This window comes from Lactuca virosa, chromosome 1 (assembly GCF_052849685.1).
Source record: "Lactuca virosa cultivar CGN04683 chromosome 1, Lactuca_virosa_CGN04683_v6, whole genome shotgun sequence".
NCBI classification, from domain to species: domain Eukaryota; kingdom Viridiplantae; phylum Streptophyta; class Magnoliopsida; order Asterales; family Asteraceae; genus Lactuca; species Lactuca virosa.
This window is the reverse complement of record NC_136426.1, coordinates 257,968,350-257,983,162: the sequence shown is the minus strand read 5'-3', so window position 1 is coordinate 257,983,162 and position 14,813 is coordinate 257,968,350. Positions and strand designations below refer to the sequence as shown.

At 35.4% G+C, this 14,813-nt stretch overlaps 1 protein-coding gene across 1 annotated transcript; it reads right to left on the bottom strand.

Moving 5' to 3' along the window:
* Positions 1-869: 869 nt before the first annotated feature.
* On the bottom strand, positions 870-6,337 carry LOC145166390 (uncharacterized). Its single transcript, XM_079085356.1, has 4 exons — positions 5,329-6,337; positions 3,516-4,475; positions 1,866-2,825; positions 870-1,050 (listed from the first exon to the last, which is right to left on the bottom strand). The coding sequence occupies exons 1-4, from the start codon at positions 6,256-6,258 to the stop codon at positions 1,018-1,020; spliced, it is 2,883 nt and encodes a 960-aa protein (XP_078941482.1). The 5' UTR covers positions 6,259-6,337; the 3' UTR covers positions 870-1,017.
* Between the last annotated feature and the right edge of the window lie 8,476 nt (positions 6,338-14,813).

Here is a 14,813-nt window from a genome sequence, read left to right as displayed (position 1 = left end):
AGTTATGATTTGGAGGATCCTGGAATTTTGATATATGAACAGTTTTTGATATGAGATTTGATAATTTGACATTGTGACATTTTGTGATTTTATTATTGAGATAAAGGTGTTTTTAAATTGAAAATTTTGGTTTGAAAATTTACGTTGTGACACAACTATATTGGCAGAATTTTCAAGCTTTGTGTTGGTGAATTTTTGTTGAAGGTATAAAGCTCTGGCTGGTTTACTATCAATAAAATATGTTTTATTACTTTCCAGGCATCAACCACTGTTGTTCAGGGAGTGAGAATAATGATTAATAGATGCTTAGAGATTGTCTCATATATCCATTGCAGAACAATTGCATCTAGACTATTTCTTGGACTTAGTAGTAGAATCTTTGTCGCTGGCAGATGAGGGATCGACTATTGGTTATCAGCTAGGGTTGAGAGAGAAGATGATGCCATAATAGAATAAGACCAAAACTAATTTCCCTCTCGTTCACATGAATATAAATAGTTTACAATATTAACACTTGACTACCTCTACAAATATTACAAGTTATCACAATATAATTGGCTAGTGTAACAAATATCAATATGCAGAATTAAGAACAATTAATTGCAAATAATCTTGGTCAAATATAACGGCAAATCTATTAATCTACTTTATTCCTAAACTACTCATTAATTTCACCTATGTCTATCATCGGACTTGAACCCTCAACCTCAAAGAATGATAACAACATCGGATACCGCTCGGCTAGAAGCCCTTTATAACTACAAAGATATTGATACTAACTATAAGCTTTGTAGTGGGTAAATACATCACCAATAATAAACAAACCACTATAGATAATATATAAATATCACGTCATCGGTTTCGATATTTCAACCAAAGAAACTTATTATATAGAATAATAATACAGGAAAATGTTTGTAACACAATTCAAGTGATTATCCAAGTTTTACTTGATACTCTTCGCCATTATACATATTACAACACACCCTGCCAACCAGGCAACCACAATAGCAAGTCTCAAGTTTTCCTCTTTTTACACTTCTTAAGTTCCTGAAATAACAAGAACAAAATATTACAGTCCTTTTATTTGTTAAATTTGTTTTTTAATTTTTTCTTAATTTTAACACCTTGATACCCAATTTCATTTTTCTTCTTTTCGCATATAGACATATTGGCTAGAGGCAAAGCAAACTTCCTTCTTTGGTTTTGGAAAGAATGGGGCGGACACTAAAAATTATTTACAATTTGACCGATTCAATATATACGACCTTTATCGTTATTTTTTTTACAACCACCATCACAACGATTTTAAGTTTTTTAGTTGTAATTATGATATGATATAACTATTGTTAGTTGTATGTCTCAATTTTAATTCCTAGGTACGATAACATATATAGCCTTGGATGAATTCGTTGTTTTAGAAAACATGTACACTCGCTTTTTAAGTAAGAAGTACAACAAAATAGCAGAAGAAAATGAAATGATACTTAAATTAAATAATGGTCTTATTTTAGAGTTCTCCAATAGATATTTGTAATTATATGAGTTGTGTACAATGATTTATATTTCTATGTTAACCATCTAATGACTATGTAAATAATTCAGAATATAATAAGATTATAAATTAATAAATTAATAAAAATGTCAAAAATGATTTTATTTTTTGACGTACAATTCCATTTTTGTAAGACAATAAAAAGTAGGACAAGTTTTTAAATCCAATTATAAAAGAACAACATTTTTGAAACTTACTACAAGAACAATTAGAGTAATTCATTTTACTGCATAATCCATGCTACTTTTCATTTGTGTGTTTGAATTTTGAAAACATAATTTCTTTGAAGCAATTAAACAGAAGGACTTACTTGAAAATCCATTGCATCCTCAATCCTTTCTATGATTGTTTCCATTGTAGGGCGTTCTTCCGATTTGTGACTTATGCACTGAAATGCAAGTTCTTTAAACGTTGAAAAGCAACGACTATCAATTTCATCTCTTATAAATGGATCAATTAATTTTTCGAGCCCATTCTTATAGTAGCGTCTGACCAAACTTATTAGATATTGTGGTTTACCATCCCCAAAGCTCTTTCTGTAAAAAGCCAACATCCCACTCAACAATTCAAACATCACCACCCCAAATGAGTACACATCTGACTCTTTACAAAGGATGCCACTTTCATGATAAATGGGATCCATGTAGAAGTTGGTGCCTGCAGCATTTGTATAGATATGACTACGTTGTTGATTTCTCATGCTTTCTTTCGACAAACCAAAATCACAAATTTTTGCTTCCATATTTTCATCTAACAATATGTTTCCACTCTTGATATCTCTGTGTATTACTCTGTTGTCCTCCCCTAACCCCGAGTGAAGGTAGTTGAGCCCTCTTGCTGCCCCTAAGCAGATCTTGAGGCGTTGTGTCCATGTTAAGGAATGCCTCTTATTCGGGTCTTGGAGATGATAATCAAGGCTTCGATTGCTAGCATACTCATAAACTATGATCATCTCATTGGCTTCATCACAATAACCGATGAAAGGGATGATGTTTTGATGATGGAACTTGGAAATCAAGTTAAGTTCGGTAAGGAACTCATTCTTTCCTTGATGACCTTGCGGATCAAGGCGTTTGATGGCAACTGTGCAGTTTTCCCAATGCTCAGAGAGTTGTCCCCTATAAACCACACCAAATCCACCATCTCCGATCCGAGTTTCAGAGCTGAAGCATGCGGTTGCTAAAGTGATCTCTTTTAGTGGAATTAGATATCTTTCTAGGTTTTGAGATTTTTGGTCGGGTTGGGTAATTGTAGAAACTGCTCCATGGTTCTGTGAAAATAAATAGACTTGAATTTGCTTAGAGATGGCGTGCCATTATAAGTTTCCCTACGTCACATGCTTCATTCTTTCTATAAAATCTGATCATTATGTAACCTTGTTTATATGTATATGTAAATATCTACCAAACAACTCAAACCGAATGGTTAGAGACTTTAGACTAGGCAAAAAAAAAATAATGTATGTTTCTTAGAGCATCCACAATGCATAGTATAATGAAATGGTTGAGTGAGTTGAAATGCCCAATTGACATTCAATGTATTGAACTCAACCATATATAGTTGACGTTCACTTGACTGTTCAATAGGAAAAATAAAACCTTTTTAATATAAAATGATTAACAAGTTAATGATTTTTTTTAAATATGTTACGTTGAACTTTTGTAATGTTCATTGTTTTATAAGAAAAAAACAATAAAGTTGTTTGAAAAGTGGAATAATAACGTGGCAATCCATCAAGTTCTACAGCATTCAATCCTAAACTCTATTAAGCTCAATGCATTATCAATGGTCATAGTTTGTATGACCTTGCGTTCTGAAAGGCTAATGCTCTTTATAGGCCGGATTTGACAAAATTAAAACAAATTATAATAACGTGGCAATCCATCAAGTTCCACAAGATGTTTTTTCCTTCATCACAAAACTGGATTTCCTTAAAAAAAAGTTATACGAAAAAACTTACTTGAATATCTAATGCTTCTTCAATGCTGTTGATGATCGTGTTCATTGTGGGGCGGTCCTTTAGGTTCAAACTAATGCATCGATATGCAATTTCTTTAATCACATGAAAAGAGTGAGTATTAATTTGGCCTCTTATTTGAGGATCAATTAAGTTGTCGTGTCCTTCATTATAGTAGCGTCTGACCAAATTTAGGAGTGTTTGTGGCTGATCATCACCAATCCTCCTTTTACTATAAGCCAACATCCCACACAACACTTCAAAAAGTACAATCCCAAATGAGTAAATGTCTAATTCTGTCTTAACGATGCCACTTTCACTGTAAATGGGATCCAAGTAAACCGAATTTGTGTTTACTGCAGTATGTTCAGTGACTTGTCGTTGATTTCGGTCGACTGATACTGACCATTCAAAACCACAAATTTTTGCTTCCATATTGCCATCTAACAATATGTGTGCGCTATTGAAGTCTCTATGTATTACTTTGTTGTACTCCCCAAGACCCGAATGAAGATACTTGAGTCCTCTAGCTGCTCCTCTGCAAATCTTAAGGCGTTGTTCCCATGTTATGCAACGACTCCTTTGGTAGAGATAAAGATGATGAGCAAGGGTACTGTTTTCAGCGTATTCAGAAACTATAATCATCTCATTCCCTTCATTACAATAGCCAATGAAAGGGATGATGTTTTCATGATCGAAGCTGGACATCATCTCAATCTCATTATGAAATTTATGTGCTGCTTGGTAACGATTGGGATTAAAGCGTTTAAAGGCCGCTGTGAGATTTTTCCATCGTTCAGAGAGTATTCCTTTGTAGACCGAACCATTTCCATCATCCCCGATTCGAGTTTCTTTACTTAGTTCATTAGTGGCCAAGTTGATTGCGGTTAGTGGAATTAGAAAGCGTTCTAAATTTTGATATGGGTAGCTTTGAGCGATAGTGGTTGAAGTAGCTCCGTGGTTCTGTGAAAATAAACATAAACGACTTTGCTCAGGGAACCTTTTTATTTTGCCATGGTTTAAAGCATCACAATACATAAGGTTAAGGGAATGGTTTGAGACGGAGGTAGATAAACACCGGTTTTATACCAATTTCGGTTAAAATAACCGGTTTTTTTAAAAAAAAAAAAACAGTTATAGGAAAACTGGTTTCGGTTATAATCGGTTTGGTTTTTTCAGTTTCTTTCGAAATAAAATTTTGTTAAAAAATCAGGTTTTTCGGTTTAAAAACCGGTTTCAGTTTTGAAAAAAAAAAAACTATGTCAAATCAACAGTTTGGTTTTAACTGAACGGTTAAAAAAGCCGGTTCGGTTATTGTGGGTGGGTTACAAAAAACCGGTTAGCTAGTATTGTTCACCTCTAGTCTAATATGAGGTGCAATGCTTACTTGGTGTTCAATGAATATGAAGATCATGAAAAAAAATTAACTTTTTAATATATAATAATTAACAATTAAATGGTTTTCATAAAAATATGTTTTTTAAATTTTTGTAGAGTTTAATACATTGAATGATAAAAATAATAATGTTGTATAAAAATTAAAATGATCATGTTGTAAGGTATATTTTTATGACAATATTCCAATATATATATATATATATATATATATATATATATATATATATATATATATATATATATATATATAATGCATCCATAAAAATAGATAAAAAAAATGAAAAAAAAAACTAAAATTATAAAGCAATTTCATGTTGTATTAGTTATCATTATTGCGTATAAACTAAATTTCCTTTAAATTATTCAAATGAAACAAAAAAAAAAAAAAAAAAAAAAAAAAAAAAAGAAACAAACTTACTTGAATATCTAATGCTTCCTCAAGTTTCTTGATTATCATATCCATCGTAGGGCGATCCTCCACTACGAAACTGATACACTTATATGCTACTTCTTTAAACATCTGTAAAGATTGACTATTGATCTGATTTATTATACACGGATCAGTTAACTTCTCCACCCCATCATCATAGTAGCGTCGGACAAGATTAAGCAGAGTTTGTGGCTTATGATCATCGATGCTCGTTGTAGAATCAGCCAACATCCCACTCAACATTTCAAACAATACGACCCCAAATGAGTAAACATCTGACTCGATCTTGACTACACCACTTCCATGGTTAATGGGATCCATATAAAACCGGGTACCCATAGCCTTTGCATTGTTTCGAGTATTTCGCTGTTTTATGTTGCTAAATTGTGACAAACCAAAACCACAAATTTTTGCTTCCAAATTGTCATCTAGTAATATATTTGAGCTCTTCACAGCTCTGTGAATTACTGGGATGCCCTCACCTATACCCGAGTGAAGATACCCAAGTCCTCTTGCTGCCCCTATGCAAATCTTCAGGCGTTGTGCCCATGTTATGCAACGCCTATTAATCTCGTCTTTAAGACAATGATCAAGGCTACCACTGACAACATATTCATAAACAATAATGATCTCACTGCTTTCATCACAGTAACCAACGAAAGGGATGATACTTTGATGGTGAAACATAGAAATCATTTGGAGCTCGTTATGGAACTCGTGTTCTCCTTGTTTACTACCCTTATTAATTCGCTTGATTGCAACAATGCGGTTTTCCCAACGTTTTGAGAGCTGACCTCTGTAGATCACACTGAGTCTACCATTTCCGATCTGAGTTTCATGACTGAAATCTGCCGTTGCCAACTTGATCTCCTTCAGTGGAATTAAAAAACTTTCTAGGTTAACCTCTGAAGAAGGCATTGTTTTTGGATATTGGTGATTTTGTATGGTTATGGTTCTGTGCAGATAAACAGATCTGAGTTTGCTTAAAGAGATTAGACCCCCCTTAGGTTTTTTAAGAATATCGTAAAGAGGTTGACTTGAACCAAGTGGCTTTAAATCCAACTACTTCACATGTTATCATTTATGTTTCTTAAAAAATATTATAAAACTGTCGACTGGAACCTATATATTATAGTTATAAAGTGAGATTATTTTATAATAAATTAAAATTCATGGGAAATTAACAAAGATTATTTATAGTATTTGAAAAAAAGAATGATTTGTTTTTTGAAAAAAATGTATATGTTGAAATGGTTCTGTTTCTGAAAGGCAAAGCACAAGTATGTATACTTTTTATTCAAATTTGGAAAAGCACATTTGTTCTTTATTCAATAATCATGAACTTTGGTGTTCCTTTATATCATTATTCCAATTCATATTATTGGCTAATTGTTCATTATTTAAAACAATTTGCTGATCTAAATGAACATATGCTGATGAATTTTATGGAATTTGTGACCAAGTGATTTTTTTCGGGTTAACTTGTGTATATGTTTAGGGTTCTTCATTATTTGAATAAAACCGAATTGTCCAATTTGATAATTTAGATCAGACTATTTGGTTCAGATATTCAGATGTTTGGATTGGTTTTAGCAAAACCGAATTATTATTTTGGATTTTGAATTGGTTTTAGTTTATAATTGAAAACCGAATAGTCCAAAAAAACTGAATAATATTTATTATTTTGTTATTTTTAATATATATCTTTAATTATTTATAAATTTGCTAAATTATTTTTAGTAGATTAAAAGTTTTCATCTATTATAATATTTTAATATGTATTTCTTATCAAAAGCTTTTGTCTATAAAATGGTAAACTATAATATATTTTTATTGTAGTTGTTTATAAATTTTAATTCACAACTAATTAAATAATTTTCTTTGGTTTCGATTATAAAGTGGGTCAATACTAAAGTTATATATTTATTAAAACGTCTTGATTCTTGAAAATCAAATTGTAAAAACTGATCCAATCGAAATATTATTTGGTTGGATTGGATCGGATTTAAATTTAGATTAGAATATTTGATCCGCGTTTTTGAAAACCGAAATCAATTTCGATTCACTTGATCGGATCGGTTCAAACAGATCCACCAAACGAACATCCCTACATATGTTGATAAACCATGTATCACATTCCTTTAAGAATGTTATTTTTTTATGTATTTTAATTTTAATAGTAGTTTTTTTGTATGCCATTGGTATATTTTTCTTATTTTCTTTAAAATAAATTAGCACGATGTGTATATGTTAAATATTTTGGTAGATTTTTTATCTTTTAAAAGTTGTTTAATATTTTTGCATATTTTTTCAAGAATGAGAGTTTGTGCCGGCAGAATTGTAGGATCATTTAGATTCTATAAGATGGAAATCAAGATTCAACCAACATAATCAAATGAACACGATGATGTAAATAAGATCTGGTTTTCAATTAGAGAGTAAAAGACATACAATTACAATTATGTAAGACGTCTCTCAAAAGATACTCTCTATTACTAACAAAATATCCTTATATATGAGACATGCTCTGACTAATAAAGTTAGGACACTGTAACATCCCGACTCTCAGGTATAATATTTCATTAATTTGCATTCATGATGTCAGAGCAACTTGACGAGTTGGATGCCCCAACTCGCCGAGTAGAGGTGTTAATGGCCGCGTGATTCTTAGAGTCTACTCGACGAGTTGGAGGACCCCAAGTCGACGAGTAGGAGCCGAGTGAGGAAACCCTAATTTTATGAGTTTGTGTCCTATTTAAAGGACCTTGAGCCCTCATTTCCGCCTCCCTTATCATCTTATCACTCTGAGAGAAACCCTAATCGAGCTATAACCTTGTGTGAGGGAAAAAGAGGCTAATATTGTGCATTTTAGTGCATTTTTGGAGGAAGGTTGAGGAGCAAAAGGCTTGGGACGAGAGGGAGCTTTTGGATCCGGTGTTCATTCATTCCTAGCTTCTGTTTGAAGGTAAAAAGTTTCCACTTTGCCCATTGTCTGGTTAGATCTCTTTTCTAGGGAGTTTAGGGCCTTTTTCCATCCCTCTTTGAGTTCTAGAGTTGTTTGAGCTTGCCATGGAGTTAAGATTTCAGATCTGGTCAATATGAAGTCCCTTGAGCCCAAAGATCCAAGCTTTATCAAGCTAGTGGCAAGCTTTTATGCATTAAACCCTATATAAAGCTTGTTTTGGCATTTCGAGCCCTAGATGTCATGCATGAACGTAAAGCTTACAGCTTTACGTGGGATGTCAGCATTGGGAGGCTAGATCTAGAGTTTGGAACCTTATTTCTATTTGGAATCGTCTGAATGAGAATTGGTCTAGAGGGAATCGGAGAGTGCATGAGCCAACTCGACGAGTCAGTTAGGGTTTTCCCCGATAGACTGGACGCGCTACAACTCGTCGAGTTGATGAGACAACTCGACGAGTTGAGTTGGAATTTCCCGATACTTCAGAGAAAACGAAGGAACTCGACGATTCACATAGATGCACTCGACGAGTTTAGTCAACATGGGCTGTTGACTTAAGCATTGACTTATGTTGACTTTTAGGGTTTGGTCAACTGTGGACCGTGGAGACCATGGAGGGGTAAAATGGTCTTTTCTCCCTTTTTGAGATTTATTGGAGAAGCTGGCTTAACATCTCGGAGTGGTTATTACAAATTTCTTATTAAAGATAATTATATTATGTAGGCGGAGTCTAGACTATTCGTGGGTTGCTAGATCTACTTGCTTACTTACGAGGTGAGTCTTCTCACTATACTTACTTGAGTGGTAATACTGTGTGACCGTAGGGTCTTATTTGAGTTATCTACCGGAGGGTCCTATGTGCTTATATTGAGTTATGTGATATTATGCATTTTGTCTCTGTGATATATGCTATATTTATGTGCTTTACTGAGTTAGGACCGGAGGGTCCAAACCGAGTTGTGAGACCGAAGGTTCTTCACTAAGATACAGGACTGGAGGGTCCAACCCGAGTTGTGGAGTCCAGAGGGTCTTCACTGAGACACATGATCGGAGGGTCCACACCGAGCCATGAGACCGGAGGGTCCTCACCAAGACGCATGATCGGAGGGTCCATGCCGAGTTATAGCCATGAGAGGCTTATTATTTGTGTATGTGGTATTTTGGGGAATTCACTAAGCTTCGTGCTTACCGTGTTATGTGATATGTGTTTGAGGTACTTCTCAGGATCGCGGGAAGGCGCCGGCTTGATTGTACACACATGTTCTGTAACACCCCGACTCCCATGTATAATTTTCGAAAGCCTTATATTCATTTTACTGAGGGGACTCGACGAGTTGGAGGCCCCAACTCGTCGTGTCGAATCTAGTTGGCCCGCGTGATTTATGATTTCTACTCGACGAGTCGGAGGACCCCGAATCGACGAATAGAGTTTGTGCATGAAAACCCTAATTTTTAGGGTTTGTACCCTATTTAAAGGACCTTAAGTCCTTTCCTCCAGCCCTTTACTACCTCTTGACGGCCAGAAGAAACCCTAACCACCTTAGACCTTGTTCTTGAGTGTTCGTGAGGATTAAAGAGTGTTTTGGTGCATTTTGTGAAGGAGGCTTGAAGTTTAAGGAGCTTGGATCAAAGAGAAGCTTGTGGATCTGACTCTACTTCATCTTGGCATCATTCTAAAGGTATCAAGTCGTTACCTAGACTTATCTTTAGCTAGATCTCTTCATGCTTAGGTTTAGGGCCATTTATAGCATATTTGTGAGCCATTTTAGGCATTGGTCATGATCTAAAGTTGTAACTTCAGATCTGGACTTCTCTAAGTCCCTATATGTAACATCCATAAAATTCAAGCCAATTTAAAACTTTTTCAACCAATTAAAAACCATTAATTATTACAAAGTGTTTTCAAAATAGTTTCATGTCAGAGTATCCCAGAAATCAAAATCATAAAATGTGAAGAGATGTACGATCACGCATTCGCCTTCCTGCGATCATCAGAAGTACCTGAAACCAAAAATGAAATTGTAAGCTCGAAGCTTAGTGAGTTCCCCCAAAATACCCATACACACAACAATATACATATAATCACAAACAGCATATTATGGGTTCAGTCAACCATCGGGTTGGAATACCCCAGGCCCTCAACCATCAGGTTGGAATGCCAACATACTATGGGTCCAGTCATCCTCGGGATGGAATACCCCACGCCCACAACCATCAGCTTGGAATGCCCACATATTACGAGTCCAATCATCCTCGAGATGGAATACTCACGGCTCACAACCATTGGGTTGGAATGCCCGGGTCTGTTGGCTCTCGCACAAAGCAGATAAGCCTCAACCACCAATCAAACATGTGCACATATATATCAGATAATCACATAACAGTCTATAGACAATCAAACCAATCTAACAGATCATAACAGCATAATAACATCCTATCTACTAGGATACCGATCTAACAGATCATAACAGCATAATACCATCCTATCTACCAGGATACTGATCTAACAGATCATACTAGCATAACATATCCGGATAACAATCCAAAAGGGCTGGCCTTGGTGCCTTAGACCCTTGAGTATAGTGAGGAAAACTCACCTCACAACTTTCGGACTGTAGTGATAAGATCAAACCCTCAAATCACAGCCATGAACTCCACCACCTATATTCACCATAGGAACACTTCCATAAATTCCCAATTTACTAAAATACCCCTAGAAGTCAAACTGGTCAACCCTTGGTCAAGGTCAAAGTCCACGGTCAAGTTTAACAGTCCATGTTGAGTCGACTCGTCAAGTGCAGCTAGCAACTCGTCGAGTTCCTTAAGAACTCAAAAATCACCAAAACCCTAATTGATCCACCGTGTTTCCAACCAACTCGTCGAGTCCATGCGTGTCCAGATGTCAGGAAAAACCCTAACTGACTCGTCGTATCCTCTTACTGACTCACCGAGTTCATGCAGAATCAAATACGGACAGTTCTTCATCCGACTCGCCGAGTCGGCTATGCGACTCGTCGAGTTCATGCAGTCCATTTCTTATCCAGACGTTTTCAAGCCACCCCAAAGGTCCATATTGCAGATCTAACCTCCTAGAGCACGGTTTCCACGTAAAGTTGCAAACTTTACGTACATGCATGGTCCTAAATGCCAAAACCAAGGTAAGGGAAAGGTTTAACTCGAGGGGAAAGGCCCAAGCTTGCTAAATCAGATAACTTATGGCTATAGGGACCAAGAAGAGTCCAGATCTGAAGTTACAACTTCAGATCACCCCCAATACATGAAATGACTCCCAAAAATGCTAAAGATGGCCCTAAACCTAAGCATGAAAAGATCTCGCTAAAGATAAGCCAAGGTAACGACTTGTGTGACAACTCGAAAATTTTTGCCTTGTAAAGTCCAGCCATTCAATTCAACCGTGTGTCAGACTCATTTCTATTGCCTTCTAGCCTTGTTAAGAGTCATTCTAATGAGTTTTAAGCCTGGTACCTTAAAAGATAAAGTGTTAGGAAGTATCTGCTTTAGTTCACAGTACATCGTTCAAGCCTTAAACTCCATCTCAAGGAGTTTACGGCCGCAAACAAGGAGTTTACGGCCGTAAACTCTTGCCAGCCGTAAACTCATGCCCATTAGTGTCATATTCCTTCACTTTTCTTCATTTCTTACACTTTCACCTCAAGAACACTTGAATTCTATCTCAAGTATCATCAAGAATTACTCAATTTCTCGTCCAAATCATAAGTGATTCCTTCTTTAATTCCTTGATATCCTTCTCAATCTAGTACACCCCTATGATTTCATCCATAAAATCATCTCTTTTGGTTAGATCTTCGAGATCATCAACTTTCACCAAGAACACACACTTATTTTTGGTGGCCGTGAACTCCATAAAGCCTCCCAAAAGGTGAGTATTCCTTCCATACACTTGCTATCTAGTAAAAGCTCCTGATTTACATCCTTGAAATCAACCAAGTTCCTAGTACAATGAAGTTTACGGCCAGGAGCATCTCCCTTGGCCGTAAACCCTTGTTAAGGCTACTAGTTTGGCCATAAACTCTTCTTAAGGCTAGGAATGGGTCTAGAACACTTCCTTGATGCTTGAAAGACCTTAAAAACACCCTTTGGCACAAGACCTCATGAGTTTACGACCGTAAACACATAGGTCCGTAAACCCTATGGCCGTAAACACATAGGGCCGTAAACCCATGGACGTACACTCCCTATAGTGGCCGTACACTCCCCTTTGATGAATCACATGTGATTCTAACACTTGGTCCAAGTGTTTCCTAGTCCCTAAGAGTGTTTCCTTGCATATAGTTGCTTCTAAACACTATATTCATGCCAATATATGCCATTATATGTCATTTAGGACTCGTTGTGTCTCGGGACTTCATTCGTGGAACTTCTCATCCTTACGCGCATATTCGTTTGAATCACTCACATAAGGTGAGTTCATACCCCTATAATCAATCTTTTAAACTGTTTTAAATTCTTTTAAGGGGGGGGGGGAATATAAGTTGAACACACCGATAATTGTGTAAATGTTTGTTATAAACATCTTTTAAAATATTGCTTATGTCTTTTATAAATGATCAAAACATTTCAAAAACTCTTTTTAAAGTTATGTTACTTTATAGTTTAACAAAACTCCGTTTTTAAAGTACAATCATAACTTAGTAGATAAATGAGTCTTTTCAGTAACAGTTCAAGTAACATACTAGTAAACTATAAGAGGTATAGTTTAGGGGTTCAGTTCATACTAGATGCTAGAACATACTATAAAGAGAAACAGGGAGGAAGATACAATACATCAGAGAGACATACTATATACTATAACAGAACGAACATACTAAATGCTATAGCAAAAGAATAATACAGGATCTAATTATACCAATGAATCACTAACTCATTGTTCTAAACAAAAGGTGATAGTAAAAATTGGGTATACATGATCACATAACCTTAATGTGAATTTTACACGACCTAGCAATTTGTTTGCGGAAGTCGCGTTTGGTCCCCAGAATCTCTTGCATGGAGAGCGTATAGTATGGGTATTATCCATCACATTATGACCTTAATAAAAAAAAACATGTTTTAATCTGTACTTCAGGATGTCAATTCAAAAGACAACTGTGTACTTACATTTTCCCATTACTTTCATATTGTGACAGTTCCACTTGAAAGTTAATGTAAACTATTTTCGAGTTAAGATAGTTATAAACTAGGGAAAACTTACATTTTTTCAAGCGACAAATAGAACAGTCGGGTCTAGTACTTCCAGTAGATAGGGACCTATAATGCTAACTTTATGATTCCTTAGTTTATACATCAGGGATATATATTGAGCGGATCCGACAGGTAGTAGGATGTGTGCTTTCCGCTTCACTTCATGTTCTTTGTTTGGTTGTGGGCTTAGAACAGATTCACCCAGCCTACTATCTATTCGATCTTAGCTATATATATATTATGTATACACCAAGTAATTATAAGGGGTACCAGGTATGGGTCAGGTCATAGAACACTAATTCAATGCACCGTTTTCTAGTACAAAACATACTTTTCAAATAGAACATTTGATAAACAAAACTAGAAACTTACCACTAAAGGGTTTAATCCATTTTATTAAACCAGTATAACTTAAAGGACCTTAGGTGGTTAATTCTACAATACCTTAGTTTATACATCAGGGTTATATATAATTAATATCCAATAGATAGTTGGATGTGTGCTTTCCGCCTCATTTCCTGTTCCTTGTTTGGGTGTAGGCTTAGGGCAGATTCACACAATTAACTATCCGTTCGATATTGGATTGTATATAGCTTGTATAAACTAAGTGATTATAGAAGGAACTATTGTGGTTACTATTTTTACTAAAAGAAATAAGGGTTTTCTTAAAGAATGTTTTCATCAAATACAAAGGAACTATTACAGTTAACTCTGTGAGTACTAAGTGAATACGCCAGGGTTATATACAACGACGATCTAACAAACAATGGGATGTGTGCTTTCCGCCTTATTTCCTGTTCCTTGTTTGGTTGTGGGCTTAGGGCAGATACACACAACCGATTGTTTCTTTACTCTGGGTTTTATATAACTTGTATCCATTTAGTACTCATAGAAAGGATTGTAGAGTCATTTTTACTTATCTTTCATCAAAGCAGGAAATATAGGATTTTCTGGAGGAACAGGCAAACTTTTCTAAACAGAACTTGCAACTTACTACAACTTTCTTACAACTTACTTACATCACTAAAATCTTATGAAGTCACCAGCTTAAATGTTGATCTACGCTTTCAAAATAACTTGTATTCTCAGGTAACCAGTAGACAGTTACGCACATTGGGATTCAGAAGATGGAGCATAATAGCTTCATGTCTTGTTTGTTATTTACTTTTGTATTCTATGTTATGTGAACCACATACTTTGTAAATACTTTCTTTCTAATGAAATGGTTGTTTATTACTTTGATTACTATGATGCATGTCTTGTGATACTAAACATGACGTCCTCCACC

What these genes read in the sequence shown, in the direction of transcription:
- LOC145166390 (XM_079085356.1), bottom strand. Translation starts at nt 6,258, where the DNA reads ATGCCTTCTTCAGAGGTTAACCTAGAAAGTTTTTTAATTCCACTGAAG. An exon ending in AGGAAGCATTAGATATTCAA is followed by an intron (nt 4,476 to 5,328) that starts GTAAGTTTGTTT and finishes TTATTTTCACAG; the next exon opens with AACCACGGAGCTACTTCAAC. An exon ending in AAGAAGCATTAGATATTCAA is followed by an intron (nt 2,826 to 3,515) that starts GTAAGTTTTTTC and finishes TTATTTTCACAG; the next exon opens with AACCATGGAGCAGTTTCTAC.